This window comes from Labrus bergylta, chromosome 14 (assembly GCF_963930695.1).
Source record: "Labrus bergylta chromosome 14, fLabBer1.1, whole genome shotgun sequence".
NCBI lineage: Eukaryota > Metazoa > Chordata > Actinopteri > Labriformes > Labridae > Labrus > Labrus bergylta.
The window spans coordinates 2,247,143-2,261,990 of record NC_089208.1 but is presented as its reverse complement, the minus strand read 5'-3'; the positions used below and the strand labels follow the sequence as shown (position 1 = coordinate 2,261,990).

Below are 14,848 nucleotides of genomic sequence, written 5' to 3'. Positions count from 1 at the left end.
GGAGGAGTCAGCCGTCCGTCCCGGCGATGTAAACAAAGTGAAGATAGGACTCTGAAAACTCTGAAAACATCACAGACAGTGGGACTCGGGTGTTACACCCATTGTAGACAGTCATGACTCACAGAGTTATTTTCAGAGGATAGACTTGATTTCTACATTTAAGTGTGAAGAATCACATATAAAGACTTTAAGTGGGATCTTAATTAAAATATTTAACAGCATGCAGTATTAATAGAAATTCCGCCATTGTCGGTTCTTCTCAGCTTAGAGCCTGTTAGCATAGCTTCCAAGCAAGATGGCGGACGTGTCTTTTAGATTCTGGGAGTGAGGTCCCACCCACTGATCTGTGATAGGTCTCTAGCTTCTGTTGTGATGAAAACACGAGGAACTAGCGTTGTAGTTTCACCACCGATGACGCAAAATGACAATTTTTGCGTCATCGGTGGCTCCTTTTCAGACTTAGAAAAACAGAGCTTACCCGTCCCAGGGGAAAATTAAGGCGGGATGCACGACCATTCAAAAATACTACCAGGTTTCTAATGATACAAAGCTTCATGCAAATGGATGAAGTATCCCTTTAAATACTATTAGTCTTCTTTTTGCAACCAGTGGAGACGCCCCCTGCTGGTCATTAGAAAGAATGCAGGCTGAAGACAAGTCCTAATGAGGCTCCACTTCTTGATTAGCAGCGTTCTTCAGATTCTTTTCTTGGATAAGTTTCTAAAATGAATAAATGACTAAAACATCTTTTTGGATTCCAGACAAAAAACTCTGTGGTGAAGTTTTTTTAATTCACAAATAAACACCAACCAAATGAAAGTGCAAGGCAACACATTTTATTTCAAAGGCCTAATTGGCGTTAAGGTACAGCATATTAAATATCGTTAGTCCAGAGACAGTCATCGCAGAATAACATACCATTCTTTCCTTTACATGTTACATTCAGGCTGACTTTTAATGAGATATTTTACACGTCGTTTCTGTGGTGCTAACATAGAAGAGGCCGTTTGCTGAAGGTCTTGTGATTACTGCAGACAGTTCAGTTTTCACTTTAATTTCCGATGGCTTGCACGTTGCCACAAAACCCAATCCGCCATTTTCACTCAGCGGCTAATTTCCTTTTGCGTCGCGCTCGAGGTGGGAAGCTGAAATGCTGTTTTACCGCGTGTGCAACAGGTTTGCAATTTGTATTAAAAGTTAAGCTACATGTAGCTAACGGTAATAAGCTAGCTGTACGTAAGGAATGTTTGAAAGCTACAATTGGTTTCAGCTAACGCAAGTTTTCAAGCACTTAGAAGCTAGCATTACCACTCGACAGTTATAACAGCTAGGAAAACTCGTCGCCAATAGTAACGCTAGCTTGTAAAGTACCGTTAGCTAGTAAATTACGATACAATACATGGCTGTTATGTTAAGCTTTCTACAATTTCCCGTAAACTCATAACGTTAGCCAGCTAAGTGATGTGCGCAAGGACCAGCTTAAGAGTTTAAATTAAAAACTTATTTTTTTCATTTATAAATAATTTTTTCGACCGATTTAAAAAGCTCTGTCGAAGGTAACAAGCCAATCAAATTCATCCACATACATTATGTCCCGTCCCTATCTTGTGATTGGTTCAATCCCTTTTTAGTTTGAAATACGTCACATCACGACAGTTACATCCTCTCCAAGTCCTGTTTCATGGGGACGGCCATATTGCTGTGACATCACCTCTACCGACTCGGTCTACATGGATGTTGCCTCGCGTTTCCGATATTGAATTCCGACTTGAATTTGCCGTCCCATTGCACTTTTCCCGAGTCGGAGGTCGTTTCTTTCCCCGAGTTTCGAGTACAATGGAACGCAGCGTAAAATTGCTGACAGCTAACGTTAGCTCTGAAACACATTATGTTTGCTCATGGTGAAACATGATAGCGTAGGTGTGAAGTCATAGCATTAATGATAGCGAGCTAAACGAGTAGTTATCCTAGGATGGGTTCAATGCTAACGTTAGCTGTTTGGACTGGTGCTATCGCTACCTAATGAATGAGCAAACTATTAGTCCAATGCTAACGTTAGCTTTCCCAGTTCATGATCAGTTGAGAATTAGCTAAACTATGATGCGACTCCGACTCACAGACGGCTGGGGGTGGTGACGACTCTAGGTTAACGACTCAGCTAACGTTGATCATTAGCATGCTAACGATCCACAGAGGCTTAAGTTTCTCACTCCGTCCGACCAGAAAGTTTAAAACTGAAGAATCCTTTCGGAGGAGGAGAGGTGAAACGTCTTCAAGAGCATCGACCCGTCCAGCTACCTTTGGATCAGGCTTTGAATTAAACTACGATGATTCTTTGTTTTAGATTTTGCAAACAGGAACACGGCAGTGAAGCAAAGGACTGAGCGATACGCACCTACAATCATATCTCCATATTTTTTTTTTAACTGATTGGCGATACTTGATAGTATCGGTCCTCGGTCAAATCCACACGAGCCGAACGTCACACATGAAAAATGACATAAAAATAAACGAGCTATTAGTGAAATATAAAATAATAATACATAGAAAATGCTCCTTAAATATGATAAAATAAATAATTACATCACACACACAGCTGTGTAGTTTGTTAAGAAGGCGGGTTTTGAGTTTGGCTCAGAGAGAGAGAGAGAGGCGTCACTTTAACTCAACAAACGACGTGGATAAAAACGATATTGTCTCACCCTAATATCTCGACACATCTGCATATTGCCCAGCCCTTGGACAGCATTAAAACAGGATTTTAAAAAGCTTCCCACCCTGCACACGATGACGTCAGAGGACAAAAAGCCGACATGTAAATGAAGACACTTCATGGCCGCTGTTTAATATCAGCGGCTAACCCGCGGTTAGCGAGTGACTGGTAGCGTGTGTGTGTTAGCGTCGTGATGGCTCCTCGAGGAGCTGTGAAACAGAATAATGTATTTTACATCCCTGCACGTAATGTTATATTTCAATAAATATAATAAATAAAAAGTACAAATATCTGAATGTTATGGAACCAGATTGTTATCAAAGACATTTTTTTGTTTTTTTAGTCAGTTAATACATTTCAACCAAGTGCTGGATCCAACAACACGACTCAGTGGATAGACATTTCAGTAATGCGAGGGCAGATAACTTCAGCTCGGTTAAAAAAAAACAAAAAAACAAATATGACTGCCGTTTATCAGCTCGAACAGGAAACTCAAAAAGTGATCGCTGTCCTGCTGGCACTGTGAGGAGGCAGGAGACAGAAAACGAGCCGCTCTGTTTTTTTTTTTTAGCCCTGCGACATTTTCATCCACATACATTCTTTGTTGTTTCTTGGTCATTCACAGCGTCAAGCCTTCAGCTCTCTGCACTCAGTCTGGAGAGATTGTTTTAGTCGTAGCACTCCGATAAAAAGTGTTAGTGTCGCGTGTGATGGGAGTCCCGACAGACTCCTCCTCCTTTAATCCCGTAGCTGCAGTCCAGGTTTGACGACCTTCAGTAGTTGACCTTCCCGGGAACCTGCACATTCACTCCGCTGTAGTCCACCATGTACATGGGCCACTGCTGCAGGCGCACACACACACACACGCACACACACACACACACACACGCACACGCACACGCACACGCACACGCACACGCACACAAGAAGAGACAAATGTCAGAGACATATCGGTGGAGAAGCTTTCATTAGCACAAAGAGGTGGACGACCTTGCCTCAGAACGCAGTTTGAACATTCAGCTGTTAGTTAAAGTAAAAGGCCGCACTGTGCAGACGCGATGATTTGACCGCAAGAGAAGAGTTTAAGGCCCCGTGTCGACCTACTGTTGTTTTTCGGGCAGATAAGCGCTGGCTGTGTGCGCTCGTGAGGGGGTTGCACAAAGCGTTTGAGCGCTGAGAAGAAAAGCGGAAAGTGCGGCGCGCTGAGGTCATCTTGTGAGAAATGTCTCACAGGAAACTGGACAGTTCCTGTGTCTCAGAGGTAAAACCCCCTTTGTGCTCGCTCGCCCCGCCCGTCATACCCACCAGAGAAAAGAGAAAGTGAGAGTTTGTTGAGAGGTGTTAGAAAGAAGACAGGAAGGTAGAGCCGGGTGATATAGGATCGATGGCACGGGTTGCTAGGTAACCGAAGCGATGGTCTACAGCTCGGGAAGGTTAAACTCTGTTCTTTCTTCTGCAAAGGAGAAGTAGCCTGGTCCCGGTCTCATGAGATTCTCAGGGCACAACAGGTTTCTCCAATGTCCTGGTCGGTCTTTAATCTAGAGCTCAGGGACGTGGGACACCGTCTGTTGTGACCTGATCTTCCCTCCTATTGGACACGCTGAGGTGACATCATGCAGCGCTGCGCCCAAGCTGAACATTTCTTTTTGAAGAATTTAAGAATTAGTTTTGGGCTTTTTGTACCTTTATTGGAGAGATAGGACAGAGGATAGAGTTGGAAATCAAAGAGAGAGAGAGAGAGAGGGGAATGACATGCAGGAAAGGAGCCACAGATGGGATTCGAACCTGGGCCGCCCGCTTGACAGACCAAGGCCTCCATACATGGGGCACACGCTCTAACCACTGCACCACCAGCGCCCCCTGAACATTTCTTTTTAACTTCAGAGACGACTGGAATCAACCGCTGTCTTCACTCAGACAGAGGGAGCACATAAATCGTTTTCCGGTCGCGCGTCGTAAACGGTTTTAAGCGACGCCCTCACAAGAACTCCTGACTTTGTCTCTTACCATCACTGGAATCTGATTGGTCGATATCCCCAGGTCAGAGGAGACGGGTGCTCGGCTGCTCTCCTGGACTCTCTTGCGCTTCCGTCGATTGGTGGAGGCGTTCGTTCCTACTGCGGACACAAAAGCAGACGTTTGTTTTTGACCTTTGACCCTGACGGCACGTTTAACCTGAAGAAATGTTCAAACTCTCACCTGTGTTACAAGCTTGGCTACAGATTTCTGCAAACGGTCTGTGGGGGAGACAAGAAACAGCAGGACATGAAATTCACTTCAGAAAAAAAAAACAGAAAGAGAATTAATTAAAACCTTTGAAGGAAAATAAATTCTTTCATCAGAGCTTAACGGCTTCAGCGTCAAATATATCGCTTTGCAGCCGAGGGTTTATCCTGCCACTTCTCAGAGGTTGGATTTAAAGCCAAAAGCATAAATAAAATCATAATGAGCTTAACCACAGAGCAGCACAACCCCCCTGAATCCCCCCCTGAAATGAATCCAGCTGCTGAATATTCAGGTGCCTCTCTCTCTCTCTCTCTCTCTCTCTCTCCCTCTCTCTCTCTCTCTCCCTCTCCCTCTCTCTCTCTCTCTCTCTCTCTCTCTCTCTCTCTCTCTCTCTCTCTCTCTCTCTCTCTCTCTCTCTCTCTCTCTCTCTCTCTCTCTCTCCCTCTCTCTCTCTCTCTCTCTCTCTCTCTCTCTCTCTCTCTCTCTCTCTCTCTCTCCCCCCACTCACTGGAGCTGGCTCTTGATGTTGAACGTTACGTCGTCGGCAGCTTGAAGGATTTTCTCCAGGCACACGATGTCGTAGGTGTTGGGGTTTCTGAAGGGGATGTCGTCTGGAAGGCCACTGACGTCGACAGACTCTGGACTGCCGCGGATTAGTTTGTACGGGACCACGACGGAGCGGTCTAAGCCCAGAGCCTCGCCTGAACACACAGCAAGAGGGGAAAAGAGCACACACACACACACACACACACACACACACACACACACACACACACACACACACACACACACACACACACACACACACACACACACACACACACACACACACACACACACACACACACACACACACACACACAGTTGTGCTGTTTTTCGTTTTTCTGTCACCTCTCCTAAAAATAAGTGATTCATGCGTGCACAGATTTAACGTCAGCTGCATAAAAAAAAAAATAAACATTTGAGCTAACAGGGTTTCCTTTTTATTTTTATGAATGAAGCAGCGAACAGGAAGTCGCTCCTGAGACAAAATGAAGTGAATATATTTAACGTATTCTTCAATTTTGCTGCATTTAGGTGCAGTGGAGGTCCACACTCCACTGTGTCTTCAGGTAACTGTAGAGATCTATGCTGAGTCCAAATGTCCCGAGTTTAAGAGGATATTTGTCCGTTTGACTCAGTTTTTTATCGAGGAGAGGAGAGGAGAGGAGAGGAGAGGAAGGAGGAGAGGAAGGAGGAGAGGAGAGGAGAGGAGAGGAGAGGAGAGGAGAGGAGAGGAGAGGAGAGGAAGGAGGAGAGGAGAGGAGAGGAGAGGAGAGGAGAGGAGAGGAGAGGAGAGGAGAGGAAGGAGGAGAGGAGAGGGCGTGGTCGCCTTCACTTCATACTCTCTCTACTGATACCAACCTTATTCTACTAATCCATTGTTCATAAGGTCTTCTACCCTTACATTTGTAGATATCGTGTATTTACAAAAACATCAGAAATACTTTATCGAGCTAAAAATAAAAGTCTTCCTTTTGGTATTCAACATTTCTTTTTTAAATTAAGGGAAGGTTTAAATTGTGTAGTTAGTCAAAAAAAACCTTAAAATGCAAATTAATCAAATGTTAAAAATGCTTTAGAGTTCATCTGCTTTTTGATTTTGTTTTTGTTTTATTTTTGTTAGATTGTATTGGATTCTAGTAACTTCAGTTCATACTCTCTCTATTGAAATCTTTATAAATAACTATCAGGAGACAAGAACTCACACCACACTTACCGTATTTCTTGTTGAACAGTTCTTTGACTTGCTCTCGGAGGACGACTTTCTCCCCCATGCGGTTGATGTCATCGTCGTCTGTCGGGTGAGAGGATGGATGGATGGTGGTTTAGATAAAAGTTCTTCATGAGGTAACAGCGGTAAAGATGTCCCAAACAGTCGTTGTACTCACCGCTAATCGAGGCGTAGGCTTTCTTTAGTAAAGTGACGCGTCGAGGTGCTGATAAAAACAGAGAATAAAAGTTAATATTTCACAACATTTGGATTTGTGGTCTGAGCTTCATTTTTGTGGTTTGAGATTTGATGTTGAAAAAAAAAAAAACACAAATCCTGCTCTGACCTGGTTTTGGAATGAGTCCTTGAAACGGTCTGCAGAGACAGAAAGAAGGTGATGAGAGCAGCTCGTCGTCTTCACATACAACATTTTACAATAGATCAGCCGTCATACGGGGTAATGTTGGTGTCCCAGTGTCTGAGTTCACACTGCGTTTCAGCACGCACGCACGCACGCACGCACGCACGCACGCACGCACGCACGCACACCTCCTCTGTAACTACCTCCTCAGAAGTTAAAGATGGGGGAGTATTTTACACCTCTGTGACAATCACATTGAAGGCAAAAGGTCACAGAGGCGTAAATATCTCAGCTTGAAACGAAGTTATGACATCATCAGTAATATTTGTTGTTTTGTGTCTAAGCTGTAGAATATTTAAAACTGAACACACACACCACAGACAGATTGAACCTGACAGTGTCACCTGGGAACACAGAGATTAAGTCTCTGATGTCTCAGTGATCTCGTGAGGTCGATTCCCACCTGGTGATGGTGAAATTGATCTTGTCAGCGACCGCCAAGATCCTCTCCAGGTTCTGGGAGCCGAAGGTGCAGGGCTTCCTGAAGGGGATGCCGGGTGGAAGGCCCTCGATGATGACCGAGTCGGGGTTGTTTTTGATCCTCTTGTAAGGCACTTGGACCGGGTACTTGATGCCCAATGCCTCGCCGTACTTCCTGTTGAACAGATCCTGGACCTGCTCTCGCAGCGTGTTGGCCAAGTCGATCCTGGACAGCTTGGACTCCAGGCACTCTGGAGACGAGAGACCCGACGGCACTTTGAAGTTAAAACCAGTTGAAATGTTCATTCAAACAAAAGTGTTTTTTAAAAGTGAGAGGGTGAAGAATGTCAACACAAAGAAGCTGATTTTATGTTCAAATCTCGGCTTCAAGAGGAGAGCTCTGAACCCACCTGAGAATCCAGGTCTCTTGGATAGAGCTGCAGCGTCCTCTGTTAGCAGTGTTGCGTCCTTGGTGTCCAGCTCTTTGAAAAAAAAAAGCATTTCAAAGGTTAAGAGAAAGATTTACTGAAGACAACAAACCTTCAGAGCGGCTCAGCTTTGTCACAAATAAAAAGGTAGCGAAAGCCGCAAGAAATCCCTACAAGGACTTTCTCCTTTTTCCCTCTGAAGAGCCGTTTCAAAAATAGCACATGGACTCGATTTGACCTCGTCGTTTCATGTACGCAGAGGACAGTGCAAACAGCATCTTTAAACCCGGCATTATGTGAGACCAGATGGGAGGATTTTCTCCACACAGGCCTCCTCCTGACTGCCAAGATACCACTTTATCTGCAGAGAAAATATCGCATGATGCATTTATATCCGTAAGAAATGTATTCTGCTGTTGGAATAGGAATGAAAAATGACTCGCTGGATAGAAAAAAACTGAGAGCGCAGATACTGGAAAAGTAATTAAATCTCATAATCTCAACCTCCGGCAGGAATTCTGCTCTTTCAGGAAAAATATATTGGTGCAAAGAAACCTTCAAAAAGAGAAAAGATGTGCTAGAATTACTGAGAATCACACCTTTAAACCTCAAAGCATCATGGGAAATGTAGTGTTGTGAGTACAGATTCTTTTTTTTGAGCTCAGCTATAACAAATTACCTGCTTTTCTATAGATTTAAGAAACACAGCTGGAGTAAGAACACCTGAGGTTATGACAGGCGAGGATGAAGGGAGCAAAGACGTTTGATTAGATTTTATTAACAGGACGTGGACCTTAAAGTAAAATCTGCTTTAAAAAAACAAAAAAAAACAGTCAAGACGTATTTTATGATTATGGCCGGTGCCAGATAAAGGCAGGGTCATTTCATAGCTGGAAAGAGATACAAGCCCGGGCTTATATTTTAAGTTTTACAGTAAGTGAAGTCACGTTCATGAAATCAAACTTTCAGTTTCATATATTGAAAAATTTAATTTAAAAAAACGATATACAAATCTAAGAGCATGGTACCTGGCTCACAGACGGGGATGGAAGGCATCTCTTGTTTGACTTGCTCAGTTAACAGCTCAGGTCTGTAAACACACGAGAAGATGATTCAAAACATTTACAAAAGCAGAGAATCAAAACTGTCACATCCTTCTCAGAAGCTCTGCTAACATGACCTCTCACCTTTTGATGACGAACTGGATGTGACTGCTCACACCCAGGATCTTGCGTAATTTAGCCGCTCCGAAACAGTTTGGCCTGCGCAGAGAGATTCCCTCCGGCAGCCCGGTGACATACAGATCCTCTGGGTACATCTGGAACTTTGAGTACGGCACCTTGGCTGGTTCAGGAAGGCCCAGAGCTTCGGCTGAGGGAGAGGAGATCGTAAAAAAGAAGCACCCAACTTATGAATGCCTATAAACTCCTCTATTTCAGCCCTGCTCAGAACAGGCTGTTTCTGTGTCTGTACCTTTAAATATGTAAATGAGCTGTGTCTGACCACGCCCCCTCTCTGGAAGGGCTTGGGTGTCTTTCTCGCTCCATATCCTATTGTTTACGGTGAGAAGGCAGACTCAGAGGGCAGAACAAACACCTAGCTGTGGGAGTGTCACCCACCTGGGGGAGGGGCTACTGCCCTTTGTGATGTCATGAAGGGAAAATCTCCAAACGGCCTGTTTGAGCACACATTTTCTGAAAAGTGGAGCAGGCAGAATACAGAGAGGATGGACTTTTCTCATCATTGGGGGGTTTGTAGACAGACTAGAGACACATGTTAGAGTTAGAGGAACATGGTGAAGTGTGTTTTGCTTCATATGTGACCTTTAACTAAGCGTATACATGATGGCTTTCTCGTCTGTTTGGAGCGTAGGCTGTGCACGCCCTCAAAACATGAACACCTACGATGCAAGATGCAGTATTGACATGATCAGTAGGGTCAGTGTAGAGGCAGAGGGCATATGACGGAGCCAACACAGCAGCAGAATCTCTTTGCTCCCCCGTCTTCTTCCTCCCCTCAGATTTGCCCCATGCTGAGCCGACTAACTTTTATATGTTCAATTATTAAAGAAAAGTTAAAAGTGATAATATTAATATTGGAAAAGACCATAAAAGCTGTAACGTTTCACTTGCTGTACATGTGGGAGAAATTAAAATTTGCTGTGAACGTGAGTAGCTTACAAAACTTAATGCTGAAGAGGCTCTCCACTTGTCTCCGGAGCTGCAGGATCATTTCACCGATGTCCTCGACCAAACTGCCCGCTGAGAGAGTCAAACAGAGGAAAAGACATTTACACAATGATCAGCTTTTTAAGTGGGGTCATTGAAGAGTCTTTCAAACCTCCTTCCTGACCATAACGAGCACTGAGTGGTGTATTAATCACCGGAGACACAAAACACAAATGGACACAGAGAAGAAGAACAGTGAAGGTTTGTTGCTGTGTGCCTCTCAAACAGAAACCCAGGCGCGTCTCCCTGTCCACTAGTGCATCACATTCAACAACAACTGTATTTCATTTAAAAATAAAACTGGTTTAAGGAAGAATGTGCGAGGAGAAGCTCGAGTCCCGCTGGCTGTGTTGTTGTCCTCCCCTTGTGTATAAAAGCTGTTTTAGTCAAGAACTAGAGAGAAGAAGAAGAACATACTCACTGATTATTTGGATGTTAGTAAGAGTTTTTAGATCATGCTCATTCTGTGTCAGTTTACATGAAATGTGAAGCTACGAGCTAACTAAAGAGCGCTAACATTAGCATGCTAACACAACAATGCAGGGGATTGCAGCTCGAGCAAAGGACAATTTTGTCCGCCGCCTGCAAGTGGGTTGGAGGTGTGTCTCTGGAGGAGAGCGGAGGCTTCAGTATAGAGGAGGCGTGGCCAAACAGAAGTTTGTTTTGGTTTAAATGCTGGAGCTCAAGGGCGACACCTACTGGATCAAAAAGTCGCACATTCTTCCTTTAAAACACTTTGATAACGACTGTAACAAGCAACAGTATGAAGCCTTTTCTTGCCCGCCAGGTGGGCTGATCCAAAGGTGTGTGATGTCACGTTAAAGCTATGAATGAGACGGTCATGAAGCAAAAGATTGAGCACATTTAGCTCAGAGAGGAAGAGTCGGCTCAGCGTACCTTCGGAGGATCTTCTTATGCTCTGGGAGGTCGTACTCGGAGACAGAGCTTCAGCTGCAGGATGAAAGAAGAAACATGAGAGGAGCAAACAAACCAACAGCTGTTTACTCACATTTGTGTTTTTATCATTCAGGTTTTAAATGTTTCAGAGGAAACTAAAGTTGTATATGTGGTTTAACGTCTCTGAATGCTGCTTATTTGATCCCTCTGTGAAGAGCTTGACAAAGGACAAGAACTGAAAACTAGCAGAAGCTACAAACTCTCTCTGTGCAACTCATCAGTTCGATGCTCTCTGATGGAGCTATGCTGCGTTGCATCGTTCCTATCAAATCTAATCAAAACAAAAAAATGTAAACGTTCTGTCGAGTGTAAGGCCCTGTGTCCATCTAGCGTTTTTTTCTGAACGCTAGCTTCTTTTATTTTACTTTTAGTTTTCAAAGAGTAGAGAGCGTTTGCAGCAGCAGGCGTCGGCTCAGAGAAAGAGCAGCGCCCAACAGCCTTCTATTACGAGTTCTTGGCTCGTTTTTGTTCAACCGCTCCCATATTTCTTCATCACATATGATGCAAAAACAGACACAAAAAAAAATCTGAATCAGCAAATAAAGCTACATGTGATATTTGCTGCTCTTACCTTCGTTCCGTCTCCTTTAGAGGTGAATTGTGAAAGAAAAAGAAACTTAAATAAAGCACAATGAAATGAAATCAAGGAAAACAAAACGCCTCCTGAAAGCGTCGTAATGCTACGCCCCCAAGATCACCTTGAGTAGACTCCACATTCTTCTTGTTTGTTCACCTCTGAGAAATGCCTCACGTGCGTTTTGTGATTTGGTTCATTAAAAGCTGTTTTTTTTGATTGGCAGCACCATGTTTGTTTGTTTTGTTTCTGTATCCAGAAAATAAAAGCTTAACTTCCAGCCTTCAAACAAAGCGCTTTACTCATTCTACAATCTGCAGTTTTATGCATTAATGACTCATATAAAAGAGTTAGCTAATGATGCCAGGGAGCTTAAGAAAGAGAGTAAAGTCTACTCAGATCACTTGGTCTAAGTCTCCTCTGTTGTGTGTGTGTGTGGGAGGGAGGGAGGGAGGATATTTCAGGAGCAGTTTTGGCTCTCTAACATATGAACTAACTCTAATCAGTCGGGGCAGCAGGACTAGAGGACGGTGTGACTCCAGATCTGTAAAAAATGCATCATGCATCAGTCTTGAGATTAAATTCCACCAGATGTGTGTTCGGTCCGTCTCTGCTCTGTTATGGCAGCGGAGGTGATTTTCACTTCCTTCAATGTGTGTGCTTCCTCTGGCTGTGCTGCGTCTCAGCTCCGTCAGTCCAGAGCGCTCTGTAGCAGATACACTAGGCTTTTGTTTTAGCAGAATGTCGAAGCACGGCGCATCAATTTAGCGCAGAAAAGATCAAGCGAAACAGGAAGTCAGACACCGAAACAACATTAAAAAATATGCTTTCCTTTCAGAATAAATCTCAACGGTTCAGATAAATGACCTTATGTGTGTTTGTTGACGTGTTTTAACTGGTTTTATACCACACACATCGTATTATCTAGCGCTGTCGCAAGAGAATCTGTTAAATTACTGCAGGAATTCCTTTGTCTTGATAGTCCAGCTGTTTGGCTGCGCACTGAGAAGGCAAGCTGTGGGTGTTGACGGACGAGGGAGCAAGGGGCTGTAACGGAGCGGAGACGCAATGCACACGTATCTGGTGGAAGTTCTGGGTTAATAACTTTTGTTGCAAAGGTAAACGTTTGCAATCTGACATCACAGAGTCAGGGGAAATGCTGCAGTTGATGCACTCTGCCTTTTACAGATGAGAGTATCTGTAGGAGAGGGAGCAGAGAAGAGCTACAGGCCAGAGTTGGGGAGGGGGGATTCTTAAGGGTGGGGTTGGGGTTGTAGTTACTAGTGGCTGAGGAGTTTTTAAAGTGGGAGGGGAGGTTGGGGGGGAAGAAAAAAAAAGTGAGGAAAGTGTTTTCATACGTGTGGCAGCTTATTTAGCTGGCTAAAAAAACCAGCCAGGGTGTGCATGGGTGGGCGCTGGGTGGGTGTCACTGGTAGTCCAGGAGCTGCAGTGAGAAGAAGGAAGAGGTATAAGGAGGTGGGGGGGTGAAGGGGTTGAGCTTACCTGCATGGTTTTCCATTGGGTGGAGGGGAGCAGAGGGTGCAGGGGGCGAGGCGGTAGGTGGACACGCTGCGGCTGCGAGCGACTCGGCCACAGGCTCGTTCAGCTCCTCCTCGCTCATCGTCGGCTCTGGAGAAGAAAAGTTTCACACTTCAACAAAACTCCTGAAAACTTCTCACAGTTTTTGAGGTGAGCTGCAGGTGAACTTCTCATCCCGACTTTACCTGGTATTTTTTTCTGCCAGTCCCCAAGGAAAGCAAAATATAACTCTGACCCCTAGTGGTTAAAATGTGTACTGCAGTCTAAATTCAAAACATTGTAGAGAGCTGTCTCTCCCCCCCCTCCCTCCTCTCTAGAGTGGATGCTCACTCAGGTCACCATGTGGTGGACTCTGAAGCTTCAGTGTTTATCCAGCTCTGCATGGGTCTGTAAACCTTTCTGTGTTCTAACCTCTCTCCATTTTTCAAAAGCATCTCCAATATTGATCCTAGTTTGAGCACGTTTCTGCTCGTGGAGCTTATTAGAAACATGCAGAGGCTTTTTAGGTCGGGTACAATCACTTCTATCTGAACCACTTCTCTTGATCGCTTCCATCGCTGCAACACCTGTTGACCTGATAACTGCTCTCATATCTGACAAACAGAGGGGCGTCCAAAACGGCCGTGTGGGGGGTCGCCTTAAAAGCACTCAGTAGATATCTGAGCTTTAATCCCTAATTTTGACTCTGTGCTGTATATATTCGATCAGCTGTTTTGATAAATACCTAAAAACAACCTTATTTCAAATCCCTTGACATCAAGGTTTTCATATTTTGGACTCCTGGCATTGTATCAGAGACCTGTAGTATGTCAGGGATAATCTAACAACACTTCATCTCCTGATACTTTTTTGTAGTTTAAGGAGCAGAATGGCTGCCGAGCGTGTGCACACTTACCTGGCACCATCACTTGAACGATTTCCCCGTCTGGAGGCTCCGTTTTAATCCGTTTCAAAGGAATGCAATCTCCTGAAGGACCTGCGGGGATCAAACAGAGCGTTCCCATCGGTGTGTGTGTATGTGTGTGTGTGTGGCACTGTGTTTTATGGCAGCGTTAAACAGATTTAAGTAGGCGATAGAATGTGTTTGAAGTGACTTGACTGCTAAAACATGATGGGAAATGTTCTTGAGAGGCTTCCAGGGATTGTTAACATCGCTTGAGAACTTTAATTTGATACTTTGGGGGCTTGAACTTCTTACAGCACAGCCTAACAAAAAAAGGGAATTTATGGTGTATTATTGCTTTTTATTTGCACATACCTGCTTCACAGTCAGCCAGGGGGCTCACACATGCACTTGTTGATCTGTGAAATTGAAGAAAACAAACTCAGGTGACCCCAAAAAAATTACTTACAGGTCAAACGTATGCCAGTAACACCACATCAAAAGACTTTTCAAGCTTTTCACTGGGGCAAAACATTCGTCCAATATCAGAAACAAATCTTAAAGGTTCTCCTCGAGTTGTGGTGTTCTCAAAATCTCGAGTCTCCGTTGTGTCATAAAACTTAGCCCGAGCAGTTTAAGTCAGTCTCCTTCAGAGTCATACGAGTTTAAAATGATCTTAGTGCATCGGACAGGAAAGACCAATTCT

At 44.2% G+C, this 14,848-nt stretch overlaps 1 protein-coding gene across 3 annotated transcripts in view; it reads right to left on the bottom strand.

Annotated features, from left to right (window-relative positions):
- Positions 1-814: 814 nt before the first annotated feature.
- The window catches only part of gtf2ird1 (GTF2I repeat domain containing 1), a 33,916-nt gene continuing 19,882 nt past the window's right edge, over positions 815-14,848 (bottom strand). The window contains exons 12-27 of one of the 3 annotated variants that reach the window (XM_065963351.1): positions 14,518-14,561; positions 14,155-14,235; positions 13,224-13,349; positions 11,087-11,140; positions 10,142-10,222; positions 9,149-9,332; positions 8,990-9,051; positions 7,944-8,015; positions 7,517-7,808; positions 7,039-7,067; positions 6,871-6,918; positions 6,699-6,776; positions 5,448-5,640; positions 4,913-4,950; positions 4,721-4,827; positions 815-3,555 (exon numbers count right to left, since the gene is read on the bottom strand). In XM_065963351.1, coding sequence (XP_065819423.1) covers positions 3,487-3,555; positions 4,721-4,827; positions 4,913-4,950; positions 5,448-5,640; positions 6,699-6,776; positions 6,871-6,918; positions 7,039-7,067; positions 7,517-7,808; positions 7,944-8,015; positions 8,990-9,051; positions 9,149-9,332; positions 10,142-10,222; positions 11,087-11,140; positions 13,224-13,349; positions 14,155-14,235; positions 14,518-14,561 — 1,558 coding nt within the window. In that variant the 3' untranslated portion in view covers positions 815-3,486. Of the gene's footprint in view, positions 3,556-4,720; positions 4,831-4,912; positions 4,951-5,447; positions 5,641-6,698; positions 6,777-6,870; positions 6,919-7,038; positions 7,068-7,516; positions 7,809-7,943; positions 8,016-8,989; positions 9,052-9,148; positions 9,333-10,141; positions 10,223-11,086; positions 11,141-13,223; positions 13,350-14,154; positions 14,236-14,517; positions 14,562-14,848 lie in introns of all 3 variants that reach the window. The other 2 variants (XM_020655497.3, XM_020655499.3) reach the window with 2 other exon arrangements.